Genomic DNA, 24,103 nt, shown 5'->3' with positions numbered 1-24,103 from the left:
TTTCTCTGTGTGTTCATTCTGCACGCATTTACAGACCGACAAAAGGGTCCTAACTCACCTGGAAGCCTCAAGGACAAGTATTAAGGGGCTCTGGGTCCTCAGTGGGGTTTTGCTGGCACAGAGACAGGTTTATGTGTCCAACTGTGGTTGTAGTCTTGAGGGGCTAGCCTCTGCCTATGTGGGGCATCTGCTCCCCATAGGTGAGCTGCTAGAGGGCCAGGTCTCCTCGCCTGCTGGATAAGCCATCCGAGTTACCTAGAGTATCTTTAAGAATCAGCTACCTGTGTCACTCAGGCCGGGGCATCAGAATCTCCAGGTTGCCTTCTGTTTGGGCCACAAGCCTAGAGTCACTAACCTCCCTTGCCTGGCATCCCACCTAGCTCCAGATACTCCAGATTTTGTGGCTGTCCCTGAGAGTATGTGTCTGACCTTTTAGCTGAGATACTGAGGTCCAAAGCCTATGAGGACGGGGCGTGCCAACTTCTTGCCTAGGAGACCCAAGGCAGGGCTGTCTGCTTCCCTCCCAACCTGCAACCCAGCCTTTGTTACCCTCTGAAAAGAGGACTGTCACCACCCTGTAGGTGCCCTGCCCCCTAATGTCTACTTGCGGAAGTACCACAGGCCAGTGAGCATCTGAGTCAGCCTTTGGGCAGAACCCACCTACCAACCCTTCAGTCTCACCAGGACCTGGGATGGCTCAGCACCACATCCCTGATCCCATGATGTAGGCAGGACTCTGAATCCTTTTGGGGGTTGATATGCTGCAGCTGCCCTGAGTGAGCCAGGGTCTGAGTGTTCACTCAACGGCCAGGCTCCGTGGACACAGGCAGCTTCCCCAGGGCTTGGGGTGATAAGCAAGTATGCACCAGCCAGAAACAGGAACTTTATTTTGCAAACACACATCCAGCTCCAGCTCCTGATGAAGCTCTAGAAGCCGAGGAAGTTAAGGGTCTAGTCCCCCCAAAGCAGGTCACAGGGAGGGCCAGGGCTGGAGGCCTGCCCTCTGTGGCTCTTCCAGCACCAACACCCATTAGCTATGCCAGCTTTAGCTCCCTGGAGGTCTCTTGCCATGGGACCCCTACCGAGTCTTGAGTCTGCGGGCTCTGCTCCAGCCAACAGCCTGTGCATCATCATCCAGAAGTCCAAGGTTAGGGTTCGCTGCTCCCCCCAGTGGTAGGGACACCGCAGGAGACTCTTAACCATTGTCTGTGCCTTTGCCTCTAGGGCCTATTGTAGTTTCCTCAAAAAGCCACCCCAAAGTCCCCCATGGGTTCCAGTCCTGTTCTCCTGGGCCCCACGAGCTGGGTGGTGGCTCTTCTGCCTGTCACCAGGAGCTGGAATAGAGCCCTATCTTGCAGTCGGTGGTCTGGGGGCTCCCTCTAGCACCAGGCTATGGTCCCTGGAATCTGAAAGGGTGTTTGGCCTCCTTTCTCTATTATGTGGGGGACTCCCACATGCTCCCACAAACACCCCTGGCATGTCCTGCCCTTGCTGCTCCCAGCTTCAGAAGCTCAGTTTCCCTTCAGAGGGAACCAGCCTTTCTGCTCTGAGGACTCCTCATCTCTTGGTGGACATTCTTGGTGCCCCTGCTCCTAGGGCCCTCCTGTGGCCCTGCCACTGTCTCCAGCTGGTCAGCTAGAAGACAAAGGCCTGATGGGGAGCCTAGCCTCAGGGATCAGGCAGTGCCCGAGGAAGGATGCTGCTAGCACTGGGCAGCGGCAACCATGACTAACCAGCAGGAGAATCAAGGCAGGGCCACTTGTCTGCCTTGGGGCTTTCGGGGTCTCCTCCACAGAAGCCCTCCTGCCAGGGAGACTGTTCGCACTAGGCACAGCCCCCTCCGGTTTTACAGATAGGTTGCTAGGAAAACAAAAGCAGAAGCAGAGGCAGGCCCCAGGTTAGGCCCAAAGAGAAGTGCAGAGAAGCTGTTGGTGTAGCTGAGCGCACCTGCATGAGGAAACTGAAAGGAGAGACAGTCACGTGACTGCTGAAAGCAAGACTGGCATGGGGTCCTAGTGCTGGGACACCAGGTACTTGGCTGTAGGACCATCCGACCCACATGGCCGCTGAGGGCCTGCGGGCTATGTTCACAAACGAGAAAGGTTTTGACCTCAAGTCACTGCTCAGAAGAGATGGACCCCATCTCCGATCTCTGTAAAGACGGACTGGAGTCAGCCATCACCACGCCCACTTCACCTGACCCCCAGAGAGCGCAAAGAACGAAGAAGAGGAACCCCAAACCTCCCCAGAATCCCATTCTACCCGCTGAACCGTCAGTCTCCGAAGTTAAACATCTCGGCTTCTTTCTCCTTCCAAAAGGCGAAGCTGCGGTCGATGTAGCCACAGATGTCCCCACTGTTGAAGCTGCTCCGCTGGGAGTCGGACCCCGGCCTCGGAGTCGCAGGCTTCGGGCCGCTGCCAGGGAGGGCAGCTTGGGGCGAGGGGCCGAGCTCGCGGCCGGGCTCCCCCTCCCAGGGGGGACCGTGGGACACGGAGCCGAAGAAGCGGGCTTTGATGTCTTCGAAGCCGTCGGTCCAGGCCCGGCGGCCCGCGGCCACCTCGTCGGTCACCGCCCTGTGGAAGGCGCGCACGGCCTCCCAGCCATGTGCGCCCAGGTGCTCGAAGACCTCGAAGCACAGCAGGTGGCGCATCTTGCGCTCCTCGGCTGGCAGGTCGCATTCCAGGAGCTGGAAGTAGCCGAGCAGGAAGAGGTCCAGCGAGAGGCTGTCGTAGGGCACGGGTGCCCCGTCCACGTGCGGCAGGAACTGCTCGGGGGACAGCGGCCCGCGCGCCCTGCGGCTCAGCCTCCGCAGCTGCCGGGCCGGCACGTGCGCCATGATGGCTTTCCAGGTGCCCAGCAGGTGGGTGATGATGCCGCGCTGCTGCCACAGGTGGCCGAGCCGGGGGCCGCCGCCGGGCTGCGGGGAGGGTGGCCGCGAGGCCCCGGCCGGCGCGGGGCCCTCGGCTCGCGCACGCCGGGCCTCCAGGGTCCTGCAGGCGGCCGTCCTGAGCGCGGGCGTGTAGGCGGACTTCTTCCAGTGGCCGAGGAACAGCATGACGATGCGCTCCTTGCGCAGGCTGGCCAGGTCCAGCCCCGGCCCCGCGCCAGCTTCCGACGGGGCCTCCTCGCAGCTGATGCCCGAGTCGCTGGCCTCCTCCGTGTCGCCGGGCCTGGGCTCCCCGCCCCCTGGGTCGCCTCGGGGCTGCGGCGGCACCGACCAGCAGCCTCGCATACACTGGCCGGGCCGCGCCCCCAGCTCACAGGGACCCGAGCTGGAGGTGCAGGGCAGATCCGGGGCGGACTCGAAGTTCCCCCGCAGCGTCCGCACCGACACCCCGCACTCTTGGATCTCGCGCTGGGCCTCGCTCCGGGTTGGGCAGGCCACGGCCTCCTTGCCTGGGTCCTGCCGGACCGGGGTGGGCGGCTTCTCCTCGCCCTGCGCCAGCCCGTTCATGCCCTTCAGCAGCAGGGACATGCTGCGCACCAGGCGGCCTATGTGGCTGCACCAGAAGGGCAGCGGCTGCGCGCTGGCCTCCGCCTTCCCGGGCTCCGCCGAGGCCTCCGGCTCAGGCACCGGGACCGGGGCTTCCTCGTCTTCCAGCCCCTGAGCGCGAGGCAGAAAGTGGCTGTTGACAGTGATGCTGACCAGGGGCTCGGGCAGGAGGGCCTGCAGCTGCGCTGCCAGCCGGCCCAGCTCGCTCTCATACTCCTGGCATCGGCGCCGGAGCTGCAGGTCGTTGATCTGCTTCTCCAGGTAGATGAGGTCGTCCTCCGTCAGCAGCTCCCCGAAGGGGCCCAGGATGGCTTGGTGTGTCTGGGAATACCTCCAAGTCGCCTGCTCCGCGGGGGTGGGGCCTGAGCTCCGGCCTGAGCTGTGGCTCTGGCCCTCATCCTGGGCACAGGAAGGCTGGGTTAGCAGCCACTACAGTTCACACTCACCAGTGCTCTGCTTGGTTCCCCACAGCCTAGCCCTTGGACACCAGCTGGCCTTCTCCTGGCTTTACAAAGGGAAGCTGGTGTCTGGCCAACCCAGTCCAGAGCGGAGCCTGAGGGAAGATGGAGACGGCCTGCCCCCCATGGCCTGCCTCCAGCAGCCCTTGATGTCAAGATGAGCAACCCTGCCTACCTCCTCGCCAGCCTCCGGACAGACACCATTGCTCTAGGCAGTGTCCGGCTGCAAGGGGCCAGCACAGAGGCCTCTGCCTGAGGCAAGGCATCACTCTAAACCCCTCACAACCCTCCTCCCTGTCTCAGAGCTTCTTGTCCCTGTGGAACCATGAGCCCACCCTTAGACTCCAAGGGGCTTCCTGGTGGCCGCCCTCCCGCCACTGCCCTGCAGATGTGGCAGGAGGCAGACACTCTTGGAGGCTGAACATACGAAGCAGGCAGGAGTCCTTAGCACCTGCGGCTGGAAGAGTTGTCCCTGGACTGTTCCTACTTTGGCTTTAAAGCCTCCTCCCAGTTGCCCCCAGGGACAGCGTTGTCTGGACAGTTCCTCTCTGAACCCTGACACAGTGCAATCCACACGTCTGGAGCGGGGGATTCTAGCTCTGCTTGTTCAGACAGTATCCAGAAAGGCCAGGCCAAAGCATAGTCCCCTCACTGCTCAAGCACCTTCTGCACGCCCGAGATCCCCTCAGGCCTCCCCCTCCCCCAAACCCCCCCGTTCACTCCATCCCGCAGTCTCTACTGCTCAGCGCTGGGGCCTGCTCACCTCACCTCAGGACCGTTCAAGGTCACCTGCCCAGAGAGGTGACCCCCACACACAGACCCCCACTTCACACTCCTTTGCCCTTCCCCATGGTTTTGCCCACACACCCTGCCCTCACTGGACTGTACTCTCCTTTTGGTATCTGCAACAATCTAAGCAGCAGGACAGTAGGGTTGGCCCAGTCTGGTAGGTGACAGAACCCGTGGAGCCTTTTCCTCTGAGGCCATAAATGCCTTGCTTGGAGCCCCGTGACCCAGTTGTGAACCACAGGACGGCAGGAGAGGGAGCTGGGACCACACAGTAGCGGGGGGATTCCCAGTCTGGACTGGAGCATCCCACTGGCACCTTCCACCCCCGCTTGGCACTCAGCGGCCATGTTCCTACCTCCTCATCCCACTCCTCACCTCCGTCCTCCCACCTCCTGCCCCACTATCCCACACCCACACCTCCTCCCCACTCTACTCTAACTCCCTGCCCAACCCCCCCCCATTTCCAACCAAACTCCCAGCCCCCTCTGGTGAGCCCCACCCTCCTCCTTCAGGCTCTGCCCCTCCCTCTGGCCCGGTGCTCCTCCTCTGGCTCCTTCCCCTCCTGTGGCACCTGATCTGGAGGACAGTCTGCACCCAGGCGCGCCTGCAGCTTCCGAACCATCACCTGCCGCTTCCACTCAGGGATGGGCCGGCCACGCTCGTCCTGGGTGGGCACCAGCATGTCCAGGTCTCCTGAAGGCAACCCATCCAGCTGCAGAGCGGCCAGGCCATCATGAGGGTCCTGGGCTTCCACGTCAGGCCCCTGCAGAGACAGGCAGGTGGCAGGCCCGAAGCGTATCTAAGCTTGAGAAAGAGGTCCCTAGCCTAATAAAGGCCAGGCAGACCTTGAGTTTGAGGATGTGCTCCTCCCTCCCTGAAACTGGGGGGGTGTCTAACATGGCCTAGATAAGGTTACCTAGAGCGTACCATATAGAAACAGCTAAATGGCAAAAACGTGCTGACAGTGCCTGGCCGCCAGGTCTGCAGTGCAGGACTTATCAGAGCCTTTATTGAACTGTGTGCTCTGAGAGGACCAGCATCACTTGGCAATTCTAAGAGTTCTCTGGAACCCAGGGAAAGGTGGGACTGGAAAAGTTGGGGTGAGCAAGGAGGGCTAACTGGAAACTCCAGAGGAGCGGGGTCCAGGACCTTCTGAAGGTATCTGGTTGCCTCTTGTGACAGCAGCTTCTGACCCTGAGTCCAGAGGTCAGGACTCTGGGATGACAGAGAATGGCTCTGTTCCCATGACAGGGCCTGGCTGCTGTTTCCCTGACATTCTTGTCACCGCAGAACTTTAGGTGGTCACAGCTGTCTGGGCTGAGAAAGTGTGGGGTACAGGAGCCTGGAGGTGGAGAGACAGGGAGGGAAGAGCAGAGACTCACCTGAGGGGCAGTGGGGACACTGGATGTGACCCTCGGAGGGGCTGTGCAGGCCATTGGCTCCCTTGGGACAGGCTGACCAGGCCAGTCTGGGCTGAGAGTTACAGCTGCTAAAAACAGCTGGAGTCAGAGGGGCATCAGAGGGCAGGGGCACAGGAGAACAGAGACGCCAGCTGGAGCTCCTGGACCCAGGCTAGCCCTGCCCTTCCAGGGACACTAACAGGAGCTCAAGACCCTGAAGCCCTGTCCCAAAGTCCCCTTGGGGTCAGAGGCAAAATGCTAGGCTTCTCACGGAGGCCTCAAAAGGGCCTGCCCCACTCTGGCTACCTGGAAAGTCTATAGTTACCTGATTCTGCCTGCCATAGCCCCTCCCAACTTCTCTGCAGCCTGGGCAGAGCCGTAAGACCTGAAGGCTCTGGGACCTAGCCCAGTCCTGTCAGAGCCCAAAGCCTGTCCTCCTTCTACCCACATCCCTTGTGCACTTAAACACACACCAGTACCACAACCCCAAGCAAGTCACCTCTGTGTCACACCTAGGAAGGCACATAGACCCACTCACAGACATACTCACAGGTAGACACATACACTCTCTCTTACACTCACACAAGTAGATACACACAGACATATGCTACACACAGATACATGCATGTTCACAGAGAGGGACACAGGAAGACACACACAGACATATACATGCTCATACACACAGAAACATACATAGGTAGTCAAACACAAATATAGACACATATATGCTTACACACAGGTAAACAAACACAGACACATGTATGCTCACAGAGACACACCCTACAGGTAGACACACACAAATACAGACACATACATGCTCACACACAGGTAGACAAACACAGACACAGGCATGCTCTCACACATACAGAAACACAAACAGACTGGCACATGCATGCTCACGCAGACACAGACATCCTTAGACACTCATGTGTGGACACACAAGTACATATGCAGACATACAAAGAGCTATAAATGCACACTCACAGAGACATACACTCAGACACAGACACATACAGACACACACACGCTTGCCCACACAGGCAGACACCAGCTCCTGCACGTGAGCCTGTAGCTGCAACGCATCCATGAGTCAAGACAAAGCCTCACTGCGTGTGACACCGCTAATATCTTCACGCCATCCTATGGCGTTCTGATAAGGGCTGGTCACGCTCCTCTAAGGGTGGTGACCCTCAGATGGCAGGCCCTCCCTTCTCCTGATGCTCATTGGCCTGCTGAGGTCTCTGGCCTGAGCTCCACTGAGACCAGCCGCTTTCAATTCTGCTCATGTTACTGTGGTCTTGGTAGCAAAGACAGAAAATGTCAGACTGCAAAAGAACCCTGGGAGGAGAGGTTCTGAGAAGGGCTGACCCTATGTGCTCAGCTGCCCGAGCCCAGCTCCTCCAAGAAGGTCCTCCCCAGCCCAGCTCCTCCAAGACAGTCCTCCCCAGCCCAGCGACTCTGAGAACGTCCTCCCAGTTGGCTTCTGTTTCCTCCACACCTTGCCCAGAGCAGTTCTGTGGCCAAGCACTCACGCGAGGGACTCCTGAGTCCTGAGTCCTCTCTTCTTCCATCTTCCAGGGAGAGCCTTGCAGCCAACAGTGGAGGAGGTGGAAATGGTGGGGGCGGGGGTGTCATCAGGACTGGCACCTGGGGGTGGAGGCGCCTAGTCAGCGGTGAGTCTGGACTGGGTCTGTCACAGCCTTGCCAGGCAAGCGTGCGGGATATCTTGGAGGCCTGTGCAACTCAGAGAGGGCCTGAAGAGAGCGTGCAAGAGGGAGGCCCCGGATCCTGCCCCTCTTGGCCTCCCTGCCCACCCATGCTGAGTGGCTGGCTTTCCTGGCAGACTGTGCCCTCCACCTGTTTCAGGGCCCAGCTCAGGGGGTGCTAGGTGAACCTCGCTCCAGGGCTAGCTCCTGAGTTAGCTGTGCTCGCCTCTCTCAGCTCCACACCGATGGGAGCATGGACATATGCAGGCATGTGCGCCTCCCTGGGGCTGAGACTCACCTGGCTCCCGATCCTTGGATCCTTGATGTGAGCCAGAGGATAACGTGGGGGAGGGAGTCAGTGAGCTCCAATAAGGAAGGCAGCGGCAGGGCCGTATAGGCCCATCAGCCCTTTTTCAAGTAAGGATGTTGGTGCTTCAGGCTCCCTCTACTAGGCCACATAGGGTCCAGGGAGCCTGAGCACAGACTCTGAGTTATGCCCAGGGCTGAGGTAGCACCTAAGAGAGCCTGGCCTTGGACAGTCAAGCTGCTCAACCTTCCCCAAACTACTGCGCCACAGGTTGGCTTGTCCAGCCACTAAGAAGATAGTTGGGTAGAGAGGCAAGATGGGATACTTGAATTTCTTTTCAGCCCATACGTGAGGGCTGAGCAGCAGGGACCATATGCCACAGGCAAAGGTGCAAGCCAGGACCTGCTTTCAGTGTCCATGCCACACCAAAACAGAAACATCAAATGTGGAGAGGCGGCCCCTCCCCGTTTAGCTTGGGTAGCTGACCATCCATGGCCACCCCTACTGTCCTCAGGTGCTGACCGCCAGACGAGCCTTCGACCTGAATGTGCTGCCCAGTGCAGCTCTGCTCAGGCTCGGCTGTGGCGCCTGACCCAGGAAGCTGAAGCTCCTGTTCCTCCTACTGGTGCTGGCTAAGGAGAAGAGATGTGAGGCCCGCAGAGTGGAGCTTGGCTCACCATCCCCGTTTCCTCCAAGCTGGGCTTGGCGCCTTTTGGCTGAGATAATGTGGAAGGCTTCTTGACCCTGTCTTGAGGATGGAGGCACCTGAGCTCCGAGGGCTGCGTTAATGTCGGAGCCCTTCTGGCATGTGGACACCCAGAATCCTGGTTGCAGCTAACGGGGCACACAGGGCATGCACCCCACAGTCACGTCTAAGCCTCAACACCTCCCTCCCGGGCACAGGAGAAGCCGGCAGGCCCCGAAAATGGTGCTGGTGAGATCCCCCCGAGCAGGGCAGGGGCTCTGGCTTGGACCAGCTGTGATTCAGAATATGTGACCCACAGCCAAGCTCTGTCAGGAACCTCTGCTGCACCTGCTTCCAAATTTTACCCACACCTGCAGAGACGGTCTTCTGCCTGCTCCCCTCCCCCCACCAGTGTGACAGCCTGCACTGCCCAGGCAAACAGCTTCTTCACTCCCGCACCGCCCAACACCCTCAGCTCACCAGGTCACAGGGAAAAGAAAGCAGCATGAACCCCATATGCCCTCTTGTGCACCTCAGTTTTCCTGGGAGTCTGCAGAGCCCAGGAGCCTGCACGTGGGCCTGCAGGGCTGGAACATCTGCCTGCTTCAGCCTGGGCGGCTCTCAGAAGCAAATGCTGGGCAGCCGAGCGCCCGGGGCCGTGGTTGTCCCGGTCCCAGCTGCCAGGGGCTGTTGCTGTGCCCCGGAGTGGGAGGTATCGCATTAATATTTGAAGGTCCAGGTGTCGGGTGGCCAACAGGCTGGGGCCAGGTGTGGGATCCCTTACCACGGAGCTTTCCGCCCCACAGTAGAGGGCTAGGTGCGGACCTCTGGGACGTGGAGGACCTGAGATGATCCAACCTACAGTGTCTCTCCCAGCACATAGTGGGAAACCAGGCTCTCACAGCTGCACACAGTTGAAGGAGTGGCAGCAGAAGCTCTGGGGCCTGGCAATCTCTCTGCAGACGCCGAGCTTGACCCTTAGGGACGGTTGCAGGGGTGATGTCACAGGACAGGAACAATCAGAAAGCTCACTCTGCTGTGGAGCTGTCCCAGGCTCAGGGCTCCTCGGCTGATACACATGGCAGCCATCTGGACCATCAGCATACCATCTGGGGACAAAGGCGCTCTCGTCTAGGAGCCTCAGCTCCCTTCCCTGCCATTCAATCTTCTGTCAAGAGAATGGGCAGAAAGGGCCCTGGCCTGCCTCATCCCAGAAAGATCAGGGGTTTAGTGGGGTTGGCAGCAGCCTCCTCAGGCTGGATGTCGGCCTGGGCTGGGAGAATGGACTTCAGCCTCAGAACAGCCCCACAGCTTGGGGACTGCAGGACCCTGGTCTGAATGGGCCCTCTGGCTCTCCTCGCCACTTCACGGCTGTTGTTGATGATGAGCCATGATGGGAACATCCGACCCTACGTCCACAGGGAACCGCTTAGCGCCCTCCGATGGTGGGCAGAGGGAGCGCGACTACGGTGCCCTCCGGGCAACGGGAACCCCAGCATCCTTGCCTCCCAGTCTTGGCCATGGACCCTGAGGGAATCCTTGCTATGGGGAGGGGGCAGGCAGGTGTCAGACTCCATCCTTTAGTTCTAATGGCTGGGCATATCATGCCTGGGACGGCCATTCTGAGGGTGGCAGTCCCTCTGGCTCCATTGCCTGCCATCCCTTTCCTTGTTTGGGGTGAGATTTGAGCATTTGCTGAGCCTGCCATGCATTAATCATGGAGGGCAGCTGTGGCGAGCTGGGTTACAGGCCTGTAATGCCACCCGGGCCGAGAAAATCATGACCTCAGACGAAGCTGGACACCTTTCACCACAGCTGAGATTCCATTACTATGGGCAGCCACCTCCACTCCGCCCCAAGGCAGGGCTCTGTCCAGGGAAGTCCCCAGCCTTCCCTAGCTCCAGTTTCCCTGCGTGTCTATGAAGGGGCCCTAGGGCCCTCGGCAGTGAGAGAGGGGAGACTAAGCTGACGCCATCACGAGAGCAGAAGAGGGACATTGCTTATGTCCCCAAACGAGGGCTTCAGACCTGCCTTGAGGATGAGAAAGTCAAGGCTGGTGCCGTGTGCCCAAGAGGATCCAGCGCCCCACTGGTGGGACTGAGTATAAGGTAGGCAAACCGGCAGCCCAGGCCATGAGGGATGAGGGCCGCGTTCCCTGGGCTTGGGGCACGCACAGATGTCATCCATCTAGGGTTGTTCTGAATGGCTAACATGTCTGAAACAACCCCGACTCCCACTGACTCCAGGGAATCAGGCTACCAACTGAGAGAGGTGGGTACAGGCTGCCGCCTCAACAGCCGCCTGGCCTCTGTCCCACTTAGGAAAAGAGGCCGAGCCTCCCACTGCACAGAGAAACACCGAGGTCCAGGGAAAGCAAGGCCCGAGTTTGCCCAGGGCTCCATGCAGGCCCTACGCTCAGCAGGTGGTCTGCCAGGGCCCCACAGACCCCGGAAGTAAGAGGTGGCTGAAGGCGCACCTTCAGGGAACCGCTCTTGACACTGGCAGCCTGGCACTCAAGCTGCCTCTCCTGGGCCCGCAAGTCCCCTGGGAGCATCTCAGGACAGCGGTGTCCGGGGAATGATGGATTTCACCATCTCCTCGGCCCACAGGAGACAGCCAGCGCCGACGACCTCTGCATATTGCATTTCCATCAATATTGCATCAGGCGTGCTCCCCTGCCGCCAGCCTCAGCCTGTCCTCCCACACGAGGTGGGGCAACTTCAGCGGTGGTGGAGTCGGGCACCCCTCGATGTCACCAGGCACCGTCAAGATGGCATGCCGGCATCACCAAGCTCTAGCCCTAAGTATGACGTTCTGAATGATCCCTGGGATATACACCACTGAGCCCATACAGGGTCAAGTGTCAGGCTTGCAGGGTGCTCACATATAAGCAGAGAGGAAAGTGTTGGGGTACAGGAAATGGAGGAGCTGTGTTAAGCCACAGGGGAGGCATCCATGCAGATTCGGGAGTGCCAGGTACTGCAGTGCCCAGGCTAGCTGGGAAGGTGCTGCTTCGGGTCCCATACAGCTTCAAAGACACAGCTAGGACCAGATCAGCCATAGGAAGGCAAGAGGGGCTGGCTGCCCTCAGCTGGGGGCAGGGTGGGGAAGGGAAGATGCAGAGACCCTCTCCCTGAGGAGAGGTTAGGTTCAGGAGGGGCTGGCTACATCCGGCTGTGAAGATGGAAGGCCAGGAGCTTGCTTGGACAGAGAGCGCTAGCCTTGGAATTCCCATCATGCCTGGGGTGGGGTCTAGTCAGGGACTCTTGGAAGCTAGATGAGACCTGGTCCAGGGGAGTAGGTGCTGTGCAATGGGCACAGGAGAGCGGCCGCCCTTCCCACCTCCTGATCTCAGCTGCTACCCAGGACAGGGTAGATCTCAGTGAGGACAGAAGCCTGGTATTTCCAGAGGGTGGGTCTCTCTGGGCCCAGAATGTGCATTCTTGCTCACTTTCCGGAAGCTAGCCATGTCACCACTTGCTTTCAGTCTCAGCCAGAGCAAGCATCCGGCACTGAGAGCCACGCCTGATGTTTAGTCACTGGCCCATTTCCAAAACTTGAATCCTAGATTCTGAGACTTCCACCCCTGGGGGAGCCCCACAAGAGTCCTCATGGCCTACTTGAACTGTGTCACGCTGTGCAGGGCTTGCTGCAGACTTCAAGCAGTAAAGTTTGGCTAGGACCACATGGAAAGAGAAACACAGAATCTCCTCAGCGAGCCCTAGGGGTTCCTTCACTTCCTGAACCTCAGTCCCCTCACCTACACACAGCTGGGACAGGTCACCAATGAGAACTAACAAAATTATCATGGTCTCTGCCTTGGGCTGAATCAGGAGAGAGGAACTGGGGTGTAGGGAGTACACTGGGAAGAGCTGGGTCCAAGTCACCAAACTACATCCACAAGGAACACCCCCCAGCCTGCCCACTCCCCTGTCCCCTGTCTTCTCCCTCTGGCCACCTATTCACATCACCCCCTTCTCTGTGAATTCCTTTATCTGTTCAGTCAGCAAACCCCTGTTGGACCCTGCCCAGTTAGGATAGTGGAGGATCTGGCTCTGAGAGGCGGGGAGCCTAAGGCTGAAGTGAAGTGGACCTACTGCCACTTGAGAATGACAGGCAGCCCAAGGGTTAGTCAGTCAGGGTGGGGGTCTTACTTCCACCCCTGAGCATGCTCAGCCAGAAGAAATGTCCCCAAGACACAGACATGACACTGTTTCTGTGGTTCATACAGCAGGCATAGCTTGTCCAACCCTGGCTCAACCCCCTACCCCCCCCCCGCAGCCTGGCCCCTGTCCAGTGTTGGAGGTGAGAGAGGTGAGTCCTCTAGGATAGACAGAGCCCCTGAGGCTTTACCGGCCGAGACATTTCCCGCAGGTACTGGGCGCAATCCTGGTGTCCGTGATACTCGGCCAGGTCCATGGCTGTGTACCCATCTTCATCCCGCAGGAAGGGGTCTACGTGGTGGGAGAGCAGGGTCTGGCAGCACTGTGGAGAAAGGGATGCCCTATGACACACATGGCTCGCTGGGTGTCCATGCGGACAGTCAGGCCCTTCCCTGCCTGCAGGCTTGGTCACTCAGCAACCGACCAATGGCTCAGTTCTTTCCTCATAGACCCCTTCCAGAGGTGACTGAGCATCTTTCTCAGGTCAGCGAGCTAGCTGAGTTCATGGATGAAGCAAGGCGTACCTGAGGCATAAGCCATCCAAGCTGGGTCAGCTGTAGGAGACTCCTGGGGTAGCAGGAGGGGCTGAGTGCCCTGGAGGGAAGGTTGCGGGGTCTGCAGAGTGGAGGATATGGGGAGGACGGACACTGAGCACCAAGGCTGGCCCCAGGGAGTGATGGGCAGAGAAGGTACAGCTGGAGTGGGGGGCAGCAGTGCCAGGGGTGTAGGTGGGGGAGGAGGACTTTGGCAGTGTGAAGGACCCCCTAGGTGCAGACTTGTGAGCAGAGGTGGCTGGGGAGAGATGACCAAGGTGCCAGCCTGGACATCTGAGGAGGCCATAGCAGGAGAAAACAGGGGAGCAAATGGGCCACTGCGGAGAAGGGAGAAGCAAGGGGCCAGCCCAAGGGTGACACATACAACATGCCTTCCGAAAGCTTCCGAGAGGCTAAGGAACTGAGGGCAGACTAGGTTAGGCCAGGGGAGAAGGAGGCTGCAGGAGGCCCAGCCTAACACTCAGCTCCACCTTGTCCTGCAAAGGTGTTGACCAGCAGGGCTGTCCCCCCAGTAGCCTAAAGAACTAGGGACCGAGGAGACCAGGAGCTGCACAGTGCAGGCTGGCTGACAACCTCCTATTACAGGTTCAGGACACCTATGAGTCAGCTGACTACCTCATGCTTCAAGGAGGCCCAGGCACCTCCATTCTGGCATGAAGATTAAAACGGACCCAGGCTGTGGCTCTCACACTTGCCTGGCAAAGGTAATCACTCCATCTATACCCACAGACCATTCTCCAACTGTACTGCCCAGCACAATTCACAGAAATGAAGCAAGGAAATGAGAACTGATTGACCCTAACAAATGGGTCCAGAAAAACCACCATGATCATGGCTTCCAAAGAAAACCCAAGTGTGAAAATGCAGACACGGTGTCATAGACAACAGAAGTGCTGCAGGGCTTGGAATGTGGCTCAGCTGGCAGAGTGCTCCCGTGCTGTGCACGAAGGCCTGGCACCATCAACAGGCGTGGCGGTGCACACCTGCAACAGCTGCACGTGCGGGTGGAGGTAGGAAGAGCAGGAGTTCAAGGCCACCCTCAGCTACACAGTGAGGTCAAGGCCAGCCTGGGACTCATGACACCTTTTCTCAAAACAAACAAACAAAAACCAAAAAAGCTCGATACAATAGATTGAAAACTAGACAGATGGGGCATGAAGATAGGAACGCAACTAAGAACCGAGGCTGAACGAGTGAAGGGCACACTGGTCAGAACTGACCCACGGGGAAATTTGTACTGAAGGAGGTGGTCAAGGCCCTAGAAAGAAACCTCTCTCGTACGTGGATCCAGCTTCAAGTCTGTGCGTGTTTAACTTGAAGCACAAGTAGATGCCAGACAGCTAAGAGGGGCCTGGAGGGCCCACACTGGGGGAAGGAGGGGAGGTTAGACAAAATCAAGTGGAGCATTGGAACACAGCAGGGAGAGGCATAGAAGGTGGAAACGATCGGGAAGGCTAATGCCAAGGGATGGTGGGTGAAAAGCCATGTGGAAGCCAAACTGGCAACCCAGCTGAAAAGTGATTGCAAGGATAGCAGAATACATGTGACATGCAGGAGGCAGTGTGTGTGTGTGGGGGGGGGGGGGCAAGAAGCAGTGTGTGTGTGTAGGGAGGGATTCTGGGAGTTAAAGGAGTGAGGGTGGGGTGGGAGGATGAGGAGAGTCGGAAGCAGTGGGTGGGTAACCAAAGCTAAGGATGCCTGAAAATGCCGCATGGGAAGCCACTGGTTAATAAGCTAATTTCAAAACATAACTTTAAACAAAGTAACAGATCCTGCAGAGAGACCCGGAAAGGCAGCAGCGAACACAGCAGCTGCTCATTCACACAGACATCCTGCAGGGGCCTGATTTAGTCTCCAGTCTGTGGCGCCATTGAGACGCAGTAGAAGGGTGTTAGATAGTGGGGTGTGCCTTGAAAGGAATGCTGGGACCTTAATCCCTGTTCATTCCCCTTCTCGGAGGTGAGGTACACAGGGCCGAGCCGCACCCCATGTGTTCCTGTCAGGCCCACAGCAACAAGAAAGGACGGAGGTGGACTGAAGACTGCAAAACTGAGAGCGGAAACCAGCTTTTCCCCCTTCCGATTTGCGCAGCCTCCGTGACTAACACAGGGTAGTAAAGTTCAACGCACATCTAATACAAACCCCAGAAGGAGAGGAGGGACAGAGCGCGGCAGAGGCGCTGCCCGAGAGAAAACGGCTGAGGCTCTTACACAGCGATGGCAAATGCCAGGGCCCAAATTCAGGAGTTTCAGCAACTCTCGGTGGGATAAACCAGGCCCACCTGCCTTCTGTCCCCTCATGGCAGGTCGGCCGCAGAAAGCACAGTGAAGGAGAGAGGAAGACTTCAGAAACAGACCTTCTAATGAACAGGGCTAAAAGCATCTGGTGATCATTTTAAAGCACACAAAAATGAAAGGTTGGAAATGACCAAGTATTTTTTTTTTCTCTCTTCCCCAAGACAGGGTCTCCTGTAGCCCTGCTAACTTCTACTTTATTACGTAGCTGAGTCTGAACCCCTGACCCTCCTGCCTCCACCTCCCAAGTGCTGGGATTGCAGGTGTGCAACTCACCACACCACAGCACACACAGCCACACCACAGCTAGGCGGAAGGAAGATGTAGACCTGGGGTTTTGTTATATTTAAAGAGAGAGTGTGACGGAAGTTTTAAAAACTAAAGAAGCAGAACTGTTGAAGATGGTCGTCCCTCAAGTTTCCCTTGACCTGCTTTCTATCTCACCCTCCCAGCTTCTCAAACCCTGTGTCTGAAATGCTGATGTCACTGTGTCCCCAGCCGGTGGGGAGCCGGGGACAGGGAGCACACAAGTCCTTTCCATGAGTCCCATGTATACCAGGCTCCAGCTGTATCTCCCAGCCACTGTGGGAGCTTTGGCTGCTTCCGGTTTACAGAAGGGGAACAAGGAAGCTAAGAAATTTTCCAAGGTTATGATGAGGACCCCATAGCCTCCATCCACCTGCTCCACAGCTGCCCCGTGGACAAGGGGCAGCTCTGGGTGGATGAGGACAAGAGTCCTGGACCCTCAGCCCCAGGACACCCCGAGCCTCCTCTTCCTAATACCTAGCTCACTATTCTAACACAACACCATGTGTGCTAGCATCGACCCCCACACTTTGTTTCTAAATAATTAAAATCCTGCACTGGACACCAGGAGGGCCGGATGGTTGAGTCAGACGCAGCTGAGAAAGGCAGGGAAAGAGATGAAGGCTCAGCTGTCCTGTTGGGCTTTGCTCAGAGCTTCCTGCTTTTTCCACACCTCTGACCTCTGATGTCCTGCACCAGACTCCTGCCCCCAGGAAGGGAGTAAGTGGACATGACAAGTGGCCAGGGACCTGCATCTCTGCCCAGCTGTGAAGGCTCTCAACATTCCTTCTTTATTCTCTCAGGGTCACTTGGAATTATGGACCCCTCATTAATTAACAAGCTAAATAGCAATCTTTGCCACAGGCTCACTTCATAGTTGTGTCAAGATTACATGAAGGGGAGGAGGTGGGACTGGGAGGAGAGACAGAGGGGGCCTACAAGTGGGATGTAAAATGAACAACTAAATAAACAGAGTTAAAAGTTAAACAAAGAAAACCATAACAAATAAATAATAAAGATTACATGAAAGGTTTTGTTGTTGTTGTAGTTGTTATTGTTTGGGTTTTTGTTTTGTTTGTCCCTTTTGAGACAGGCTATCACATGGCCTTGAACTTATGATTCTCTTGTTTCTGTGCCCCAGGTGCTGGCATTCTAGGTGCACACCACCATGCCCAGGTTACAGGGGACAGCTTGATTCACCTGTACGCGGAATCATGACAGACAAACGTTCAGCATGTCCTGCTGCTGTGGCTGAAGATGCAGCTCAGGTGGTAGCGTCCTCATCTAGCATGCATGGAGCCCGGGCTCCAGTCACCAATACCACACAAACCAGGAGACACCCAGCACCCAGGGGACAGAGCAGAGGCCGCGAAGTCCAAAGGCATTCTCGGCTACGTAGTGAGTTTTAGGCTACCTGAGACTCGGTTGTAAAAATAAGGCCTGCGTAGCTTCTTGGGCTTTTGGCTAAGAAGAAGCATAGTGCCAAAACCAAGGGCAAAATAAAGAAATTAGTTTTGAAGGGCCAGACCAATGAAGCTCCAACATCAGGCCCAGCAATTGCTGCCACTGGCTTTAAAATGCCTGTCCCCTGGATACTGTGGGTCCATTCCTACAAAGGGAACCTTCCTGACAAGCTGGTCAGCACGAGCAGGTCAGACGTGCGCGTGCGTACTCAAGTTAACTGAGGTAGCAAAGCATATGGGGTGCCTCTGCTCAGATGGTTTTCACAAGCAGGGTTTTCACACCTGTGTCTTGAGCCCTGAGCCCTGAGAGGTTCCCTGTGCAAGTGTGTTCTTCGCTGAGCAGGGCTGTCCTGGCAGAGCTGATACTCCTGTCCCAATAGTACACCCCATTCATGTAACCACCGAATCCTAATCCAGTCCCAGCTCTCCGGGACCCCACAGAGGGATCACCCCACAGAACCCACTGACACTGATAAACACGTTTAGTTCTGTGTCTGTTGAGAGAATGACTGAACAAGGGAGGGTGTGGGCATGCACTGGACGCACGAGAGCCAGCAGGTGAACCTCCACAGGACAGGGCATTGGTGGGCATGCCCGGCCTTTCCTTTCCTTTCCTTTCCTTTCCTTTCCTTTCCTTTCCTTTCCTTTCCTTTCCTTTCCTTTCCTTTCCTTTCCTTTCCTTTCCTTTCCTTTCCTTTGCTTTGCTTTCCTTTCCTTTCCTTTCCTTTCCTTTCCTTTCCTTTCCTTTCCTTTCCTTTCCTTTCCTTTCCTTTCCTTTCCTTTCCTTTCCCTTCCCTTCCCTTCCCTTCCCTTCCCTTCCCTTCCCTTCCCTTCCCTTTCCTTTCCTTTCCTTTCCTTTCCTTTCCTTTCCTTTCCTTTCCTTTCCTTTCCTTTCCTTTCCTTTCCTTTTCTTTCTTTCTTCTCTCTCTCTCTCTTTCTTTCTTTCTTTCTTTCTTTCTTTCTTTCTTTCTTTTTTCTTTCTCTTTCTTTCTTGTTTTTTGTGATAGGGTTTCTCTATGTAGCCTTGATTGTCCTGCACTCACTTTGTAGACCAGGCTGGCCTCGAACTCAGAGATCCTGCTGCCTCTGCCTCCCAGAGTGCTGGGATTAGAAGTCTGTACCGCCTTGCTGGGCTTAGCCTTTCTTTCTGAAATGAGTTGGGTAGAGAGCTAACAGTCAGTTATAGCCAGCCACACACCCAGGATCTTGTAAGCCTCATGAGACAGGACAGAGAGGGTTCCCAAGGACTCTGGCAGGCTCTTCTATTCTCCAGAACTGCCTTGCCCAGGTAGGAAACAGAGCTGGAGTGAGTTGAACAGGGATTGTAGGAGAGTGAGGCAGATGAGAGGAAGCTGTGCCTGGAAGGTAGGGGAGGTAAAGAAAAGCCTATGGGGCTGCCATAGGCTGGCCCAGGCTGCCTTCAGCAACTCTGGCTCACCTGGGTGGGGTTCCCTTGCTTGGCATTGCTAAGGTGGCTCCCTGAATGTTAGGGCTCCTGCTAGGAACAGCTGCCCAAACTCTGACGCAGGCTGGGACACTAGGGCTGTCTCCAGGGATGACCCCCGCAGATGAATCTAGTCTTCCTGGAGAGTGGCAGGGCAACCTTGTCAAAAATCACAAACTCATGAGGCATCCAAGAAGCAGAGATGAGGAGTGGGGGGAGGGGTAAATGGAGCTCAAGTTTCTCAGGGCAAGAAGGGTGTGGGAGGAGGAACCTGCCTGGGACCAGACCCAGGCAGGCCACCTGCTGCCACAGTCCTCAAGGCTCCTCCTGGCGCTTTAACCCTTGCATGTGCTGTGCTCTAAGGTTCTTCCCTGGACTGGGCCGCCAGGGCCAGCAGTCTAGGTGATGCACTCACCACGTAGTCTTCAGCCACACACCACCAAGCCTCGCCTGGAGCAGAAAAGGGGTTTTCTGAGCCAACTCATGACCTAGAGTGTACACTCTGCCTGCTCTTACCCCCTTTTACTCTCTATAGACAGTAGTAATGGCATCTGTTTCAAGGGGCTTCTGGGAGGCCTCAGTGGCACACTGACAAAGGGCCAGCTCCAAGTCCTAGGACGGCATCCTCCCCTCCCCCATGGCAATATACCTCTATGTGTCCATTCTCTGCTGCATCATGCAGAGGAGTCCCTCCCCAGGAGTCTCTCATGATGGGGGCGCCCATGAGCAGGAGCCGGTCAAGAATTGGTGTGTGGCCACCCCGAGCCGCAAAGTGCAGGGCAGTGGCTCCTTCGTTATCCCGTGCTGTCAGGCCGATGTCTGTGAACGTGACCTGGTGAGAGAATCCAGGGAGACAGGCTGTCCGCTGAGGATGGACCTTGAGTGGACACTCTGAAGAAGGAGGGACAGGGGCACTCCGAGCAGAGATGGGGCTCCTCAGCTGTGATCCTCAGAGGCCAGTGGGGATTTCCCCTGGAAGCCTCCGGACAGAGATGGATCATCCCACATGCCCTGTGACCTGTGGCATCCCAGGCCAGGGCAGATTATGTGAGCATAGGACGGGGGCATCGGAAGCCTACAAGCCGAATGCCACAGCAAGAGAGGAACACTGCATAGGGCACTCAGCAGTAGGAGGGTGGGGAGAATGCCGGCACAGGCAGCCCTGGGGGCTCCGCTCCTCCGGGAGGGTGCTTGCTAGAGGCCTGGGTGCTATGGCACCTCCCTCGTAGCTCTGGCTTAGAGCTGCTCACATAGCCTTGGGCCTGTCTTGTTGGTCAACACCACAGGGCCTTGAGGCCTGCCTTTGTCCCTGGCCTCATCTTCCCTGTAAGGACACTGTGGAGTCTGCTCCACAGCACCTACTTAGGGGGCCCTTCCAGGCCTACCTGACTCTAGGGCCTGGGCTTCCGGGATGTCTTTTCCCCCACAGTGCCCCCTTACCAGCCAGACAACTAGAGAGTAGTGGCCACGGGCAGCAGCAGCGTGCAGCGAGCTCATGCCATCCAGGGCTCGCAGGCGCACGTCGGCCCCACAGTCTTTCACCAGGAACTGTGCCAGGTGCAGGTGACCCTCCTGGCAGGCCAGGTAGAGTGGAGAGGCACCGCTGCGCGTCCGCTGGTCCACACCTCTGTGATGGAGGGAGGCTCGTGAGGCCTGCACCCAGAACCACCCGGGAGGGGTAAGCCGGGGCAGCAGCATTGTCTGGCTTTTCTGCAGGCTGCTCTTGGGCCTGGGTGAGTCCTTGGTTCCCAGTGACGCCCTACCCCAGGACACAGACTTGCCCTTGACCCCTGACTCCTGGCCATACCGTCTGAGTTTTCCTAATCCCTTCCAGCTTCCGCTTCAATGGGCGCCATGCGCCGTAGCCCCGAAATCTGTCTTTTCTTTCCCTCTTTCCTTGTCTGGGTCAAGCTTACTCATGTCAGTCATTTAAATGGGGAGGGTCATTGTCTTGGCCGAGTCTGCAATCTCAGTCATCCCTGGTGAGACACAGAATTGACCCCACCTCCTAAGGGTCCTCTCTGCCTACAGGCCACTATGGCTAGTGGTGTCGCTGTCCCATGGAGCATCCCTGCACCCCGGCTCTGAGGCCACTGGGCAGCTCTTCGCTTTGCTCCAGTGCAGTGTGCACTGGGCTGGGGGACGGAGGCCTCCCTTAGTTGTAAGCAGTCTTAACCGCTCCTGGCTCAAGCAGGTCTGTCTTCTCGGTCTCCGACTGTACCTTGGCCTTGTCCCACGTCCTCAGCTCTGGGGCCCCTTGAACAGGGTGCCACTCAGGCAGGGGAGTGATGACATGCTTTCACAAACACACTGAAGCTCACTGAGTGACTTTGGATCCATCCCAGAGGGGCACCTCTGCGTCATCATGGAGAGGCTATTACAAGCTTCAGCTGGCAGAAGGGGAAACTGAGGCTGAGAACTGGGTTACTCATGGGGCAAGGGTTTGGGTCTCTTTCTTTACAAAGCCCCCTGCTCACCTTTGTTCTAGCAAGGTGAGCTTTGTATAGGGCTCTGACCAGAACACAATGAAGGAAGGAAGGAAGAGAGAATTGAAGCCTTCTTGCCTCAGTAGGTCTGGTCCTACCTTCCCTCATCCACAGACCCAGGATGTGGGGCACAAGGCCTTGGATTCAATGAGGTTGGTCCAGTCCAGGGGTTACCAGTGTGGAGGATGGACAGTCAGCATGACCTGAAGGCACTATTTGGGTGCAATTCTTGCAGCCCCCCACCCCCAACCTGTGCTATGCTTCACCTATGCTGAAGGCCCTTCCTGCCCATGCAGAGCCTGTACCCATGCCATCTGCTCTGCTTTTCCTCTGGCTCTGGAGTCACAGGCCTGCCCCAGCGGCCACCAGCAGCCTCCCTCGGGGGCCGGTTGCTCTGGGTGAGGTTTTGGGCTTACCCACTGTGGGCAGCTGTCAGGAGTTTCAGACAGGTTAGGTCACCGCTGACGGCAGCGTGGTGCAGCGGCAAGGCCCCCTCCAGCGTCTCCAGTGTGGCTGCGTGGCCTTCACGTAGCAACCACTCCACCAGTGCCGGGTGTCCAAACCGAGCAGCCAGGTGCAGCGGAGAGACACCTGAGGCATCTTGGTCCTACCGGGGCACAAGCAAAAGACTGAGCCTGCACAGGCCCCCACACAGCCTGGCTGGAGCAAGACCAGCAAGGCCAGAACCAGCTGCCTGGGGTTAGTCTTTTGGAGGGTGCTATAATGTCAACAGCTGGCTCCCTGCCTGGTTCCTCCATCCCCTACCGAGACTGAAAGAGAGCCCTGACCGAGGAAGGGGCTAGGCCAGGGCTCTGGGATCCCACCCCACCCCCAGCTGCCTGCGTTCCTGATCAATTGAGTTTGTGCACACATTTTGCACATGCTCAGAAAGGCTTCTGCTAGCACAGTGATTCCTACCATGGGTGTATCAGGACACGAGCCTCTAGACCTCTGCCCCTCATCCCTGCCCGGGGATGGCCCCCAAGGCATTTCTCCTAAAAGTGCCAAGCATCTGGCAGGCCCAAGCATTCCCTGAGGGTGCCATGATCCAGTGTGAGTCTGGAAATGGGCCAGTGTCTCTGTCCTCTGCCCCGTGTTCATTGGAAAAGTCGGTGAAAGGCATGCGGAGGGTAGAGCACACTGCTCTATGTCATGAGCTGGTCATTCTAAGTCCCTTGCCTGCACCAAGCAGGTCTAGGCAAGCGAGCCTGTAGGAGGCTGATAGCTCTCACAGAAATGTTCTAGCAGGAAGATCACCAGACCTGAGAGCCTTCTCACTCGCGTGGCTGCCAGCCTGTGCTCCCAGGGCCCCAAGATCCTTAGTGCCCCCGGTGTCTCTTTACAAACCCACTTCTTGACCCTTTGGGCAGCAGGTTCTATTGATCAGGTCTGGTCAGAGATGGGATCCTGAACATAGGCAAGGCCATCGTTGGCAAAATCCAGGTGACTTTTCTGTGCCAGCACTGGATAGACATCAGGGTGACTAATGGTGCTGCCTTGGTATTCAAGGGCTTTGCGTTGCGTTTCTTTTTTGGGAGGTGGGCACATGGTGGGGAGGCATAGGCATTTATCTCTGATTGAGAGAGAGGTCAGGCCTTCCAGGGACCAGACCTTCTGGACTCGTCTCAGCCAGATTCACAGATAGCAGACATCCAGCTACCCTAGTCTCCCTTACCTGCAGCCCGCAGCCCCCGTCACGGACCAGCCAGCACAGCTCTGCCAGGTTGCCAGTGGCCGCTGCGTCGTGCACTGGCGTGGCCCCGTTGTGTGCCTGCTGGTTGCCGGGCAGCTTGGCTCTCTGTACCAGGAACTTGACACAGTCCAGCTGGCCAGCCCGGGCGGCATGATGCACCAGGCCAGCCCCCAAGTTATCAGTGATGCCTGGGCTTAGAGCACCTGCCTCAAACAGCTGTTCCAAGGCGGCCACATCTCCGTCCTTTGAGGCCACCAGCGCCTGCTGCTCCTCCATCCTCAAGTCCAATTCTCAGTGGCGGCTTGTATACAGGCCCAGCAGGGCTTCCTGTTTCAGGCGTGGACGCTGCTGTGGGCTCTGGTTACCTGATAAGCAGCTCCCGGGGCAGATGGGAGGCAGCCACAGGGGGGCAGGCCCTGGGGGCTGGCCCTCAAAGCCTGGCTCAAGCCACTTGGGCTGGGTGCCTGGAGCCTCCAAACCCGGACAGCGCAGGCCCTGGAGGAAGGGGTGTGCACGTGAGAGCAGCAGCTGCCTCTCGGCAGCCGGAACGCTGTCATCTGCAAAGTGAGACAGGAGGACGCCTCAGCAGGGCTCCTGGCGTGGGACGGGTCGCCAACAGTATGTTCACGGCTGCAGTCAGCTCAGGCTCTGGAACCTGCCCCAGCAAATCTTCCAGGGAGCCCAGCAGCCTGCCCAGGAGACGCCTCAATTCCCCCTGAAGTGTGATACTGCAGTGTCTAAATACCATCATTGGAGGCCCCCAGGACACACACAGACACTGTGTGTGTGTGTGCATTGACGTGAGACTCTCTCGGGCCACAGCATTCTTGGGGGTTGTCTGGACCATCCATGGTCCTTGGC

General features: G+C 57.4%; 1 protein-coding gene across 1 annotated transcript; it reads right to left on the bottom strand.

Annotated features, from left to right (window-relative positions):
* Positions 1–923: 923 nt before the first annotated feature.
* On the bottom strand, positions 924–23,518 carry Espnl (espin like). The gene is made up of 9 exons (XM_060367879.1): positions 23,225–23,518; positions 21,966–22,156; positions 20,504–20,690; positions 19,713–19,895; positions 13,193–13,324; positions 7,674–7,788; positions 6,124–6,227; positions 5,313–5,504; positions 924–3,893 (listed from the first exon to the last, which is right to left on the bottom strand). Exons 1-9 carry the CDS (start codon positions 23,516–23,518, stop codon positions 2,274–2,276), a joined length of 3,018 nt encoding a protein of 1,005 aa, XP_060223862.1. The 3' UTR covers positions 924–2,273.
* Positions 23,519–24,103: the final 585 nt, after the last annotated feature.

Source organism: Meriones unguiculatus, chromosome 15 (assembly GCF_030254825.1).
Source record: "Meriones unguiculatus strain TT.TT164.6M chromosome 15, Bangor_MerUng_6.1, whole genome shotgun sequence".
Taxonomy (NCBI): domain Eukaryota; kingdom Metazoa; phylum Chordata; class Mammalia; order Rodentia; family Muridae; genus Meriones; species Meriones unguiculatus.
This window is presented reverse-complemented; position numbering and strand designations above follow the sequence as displayed.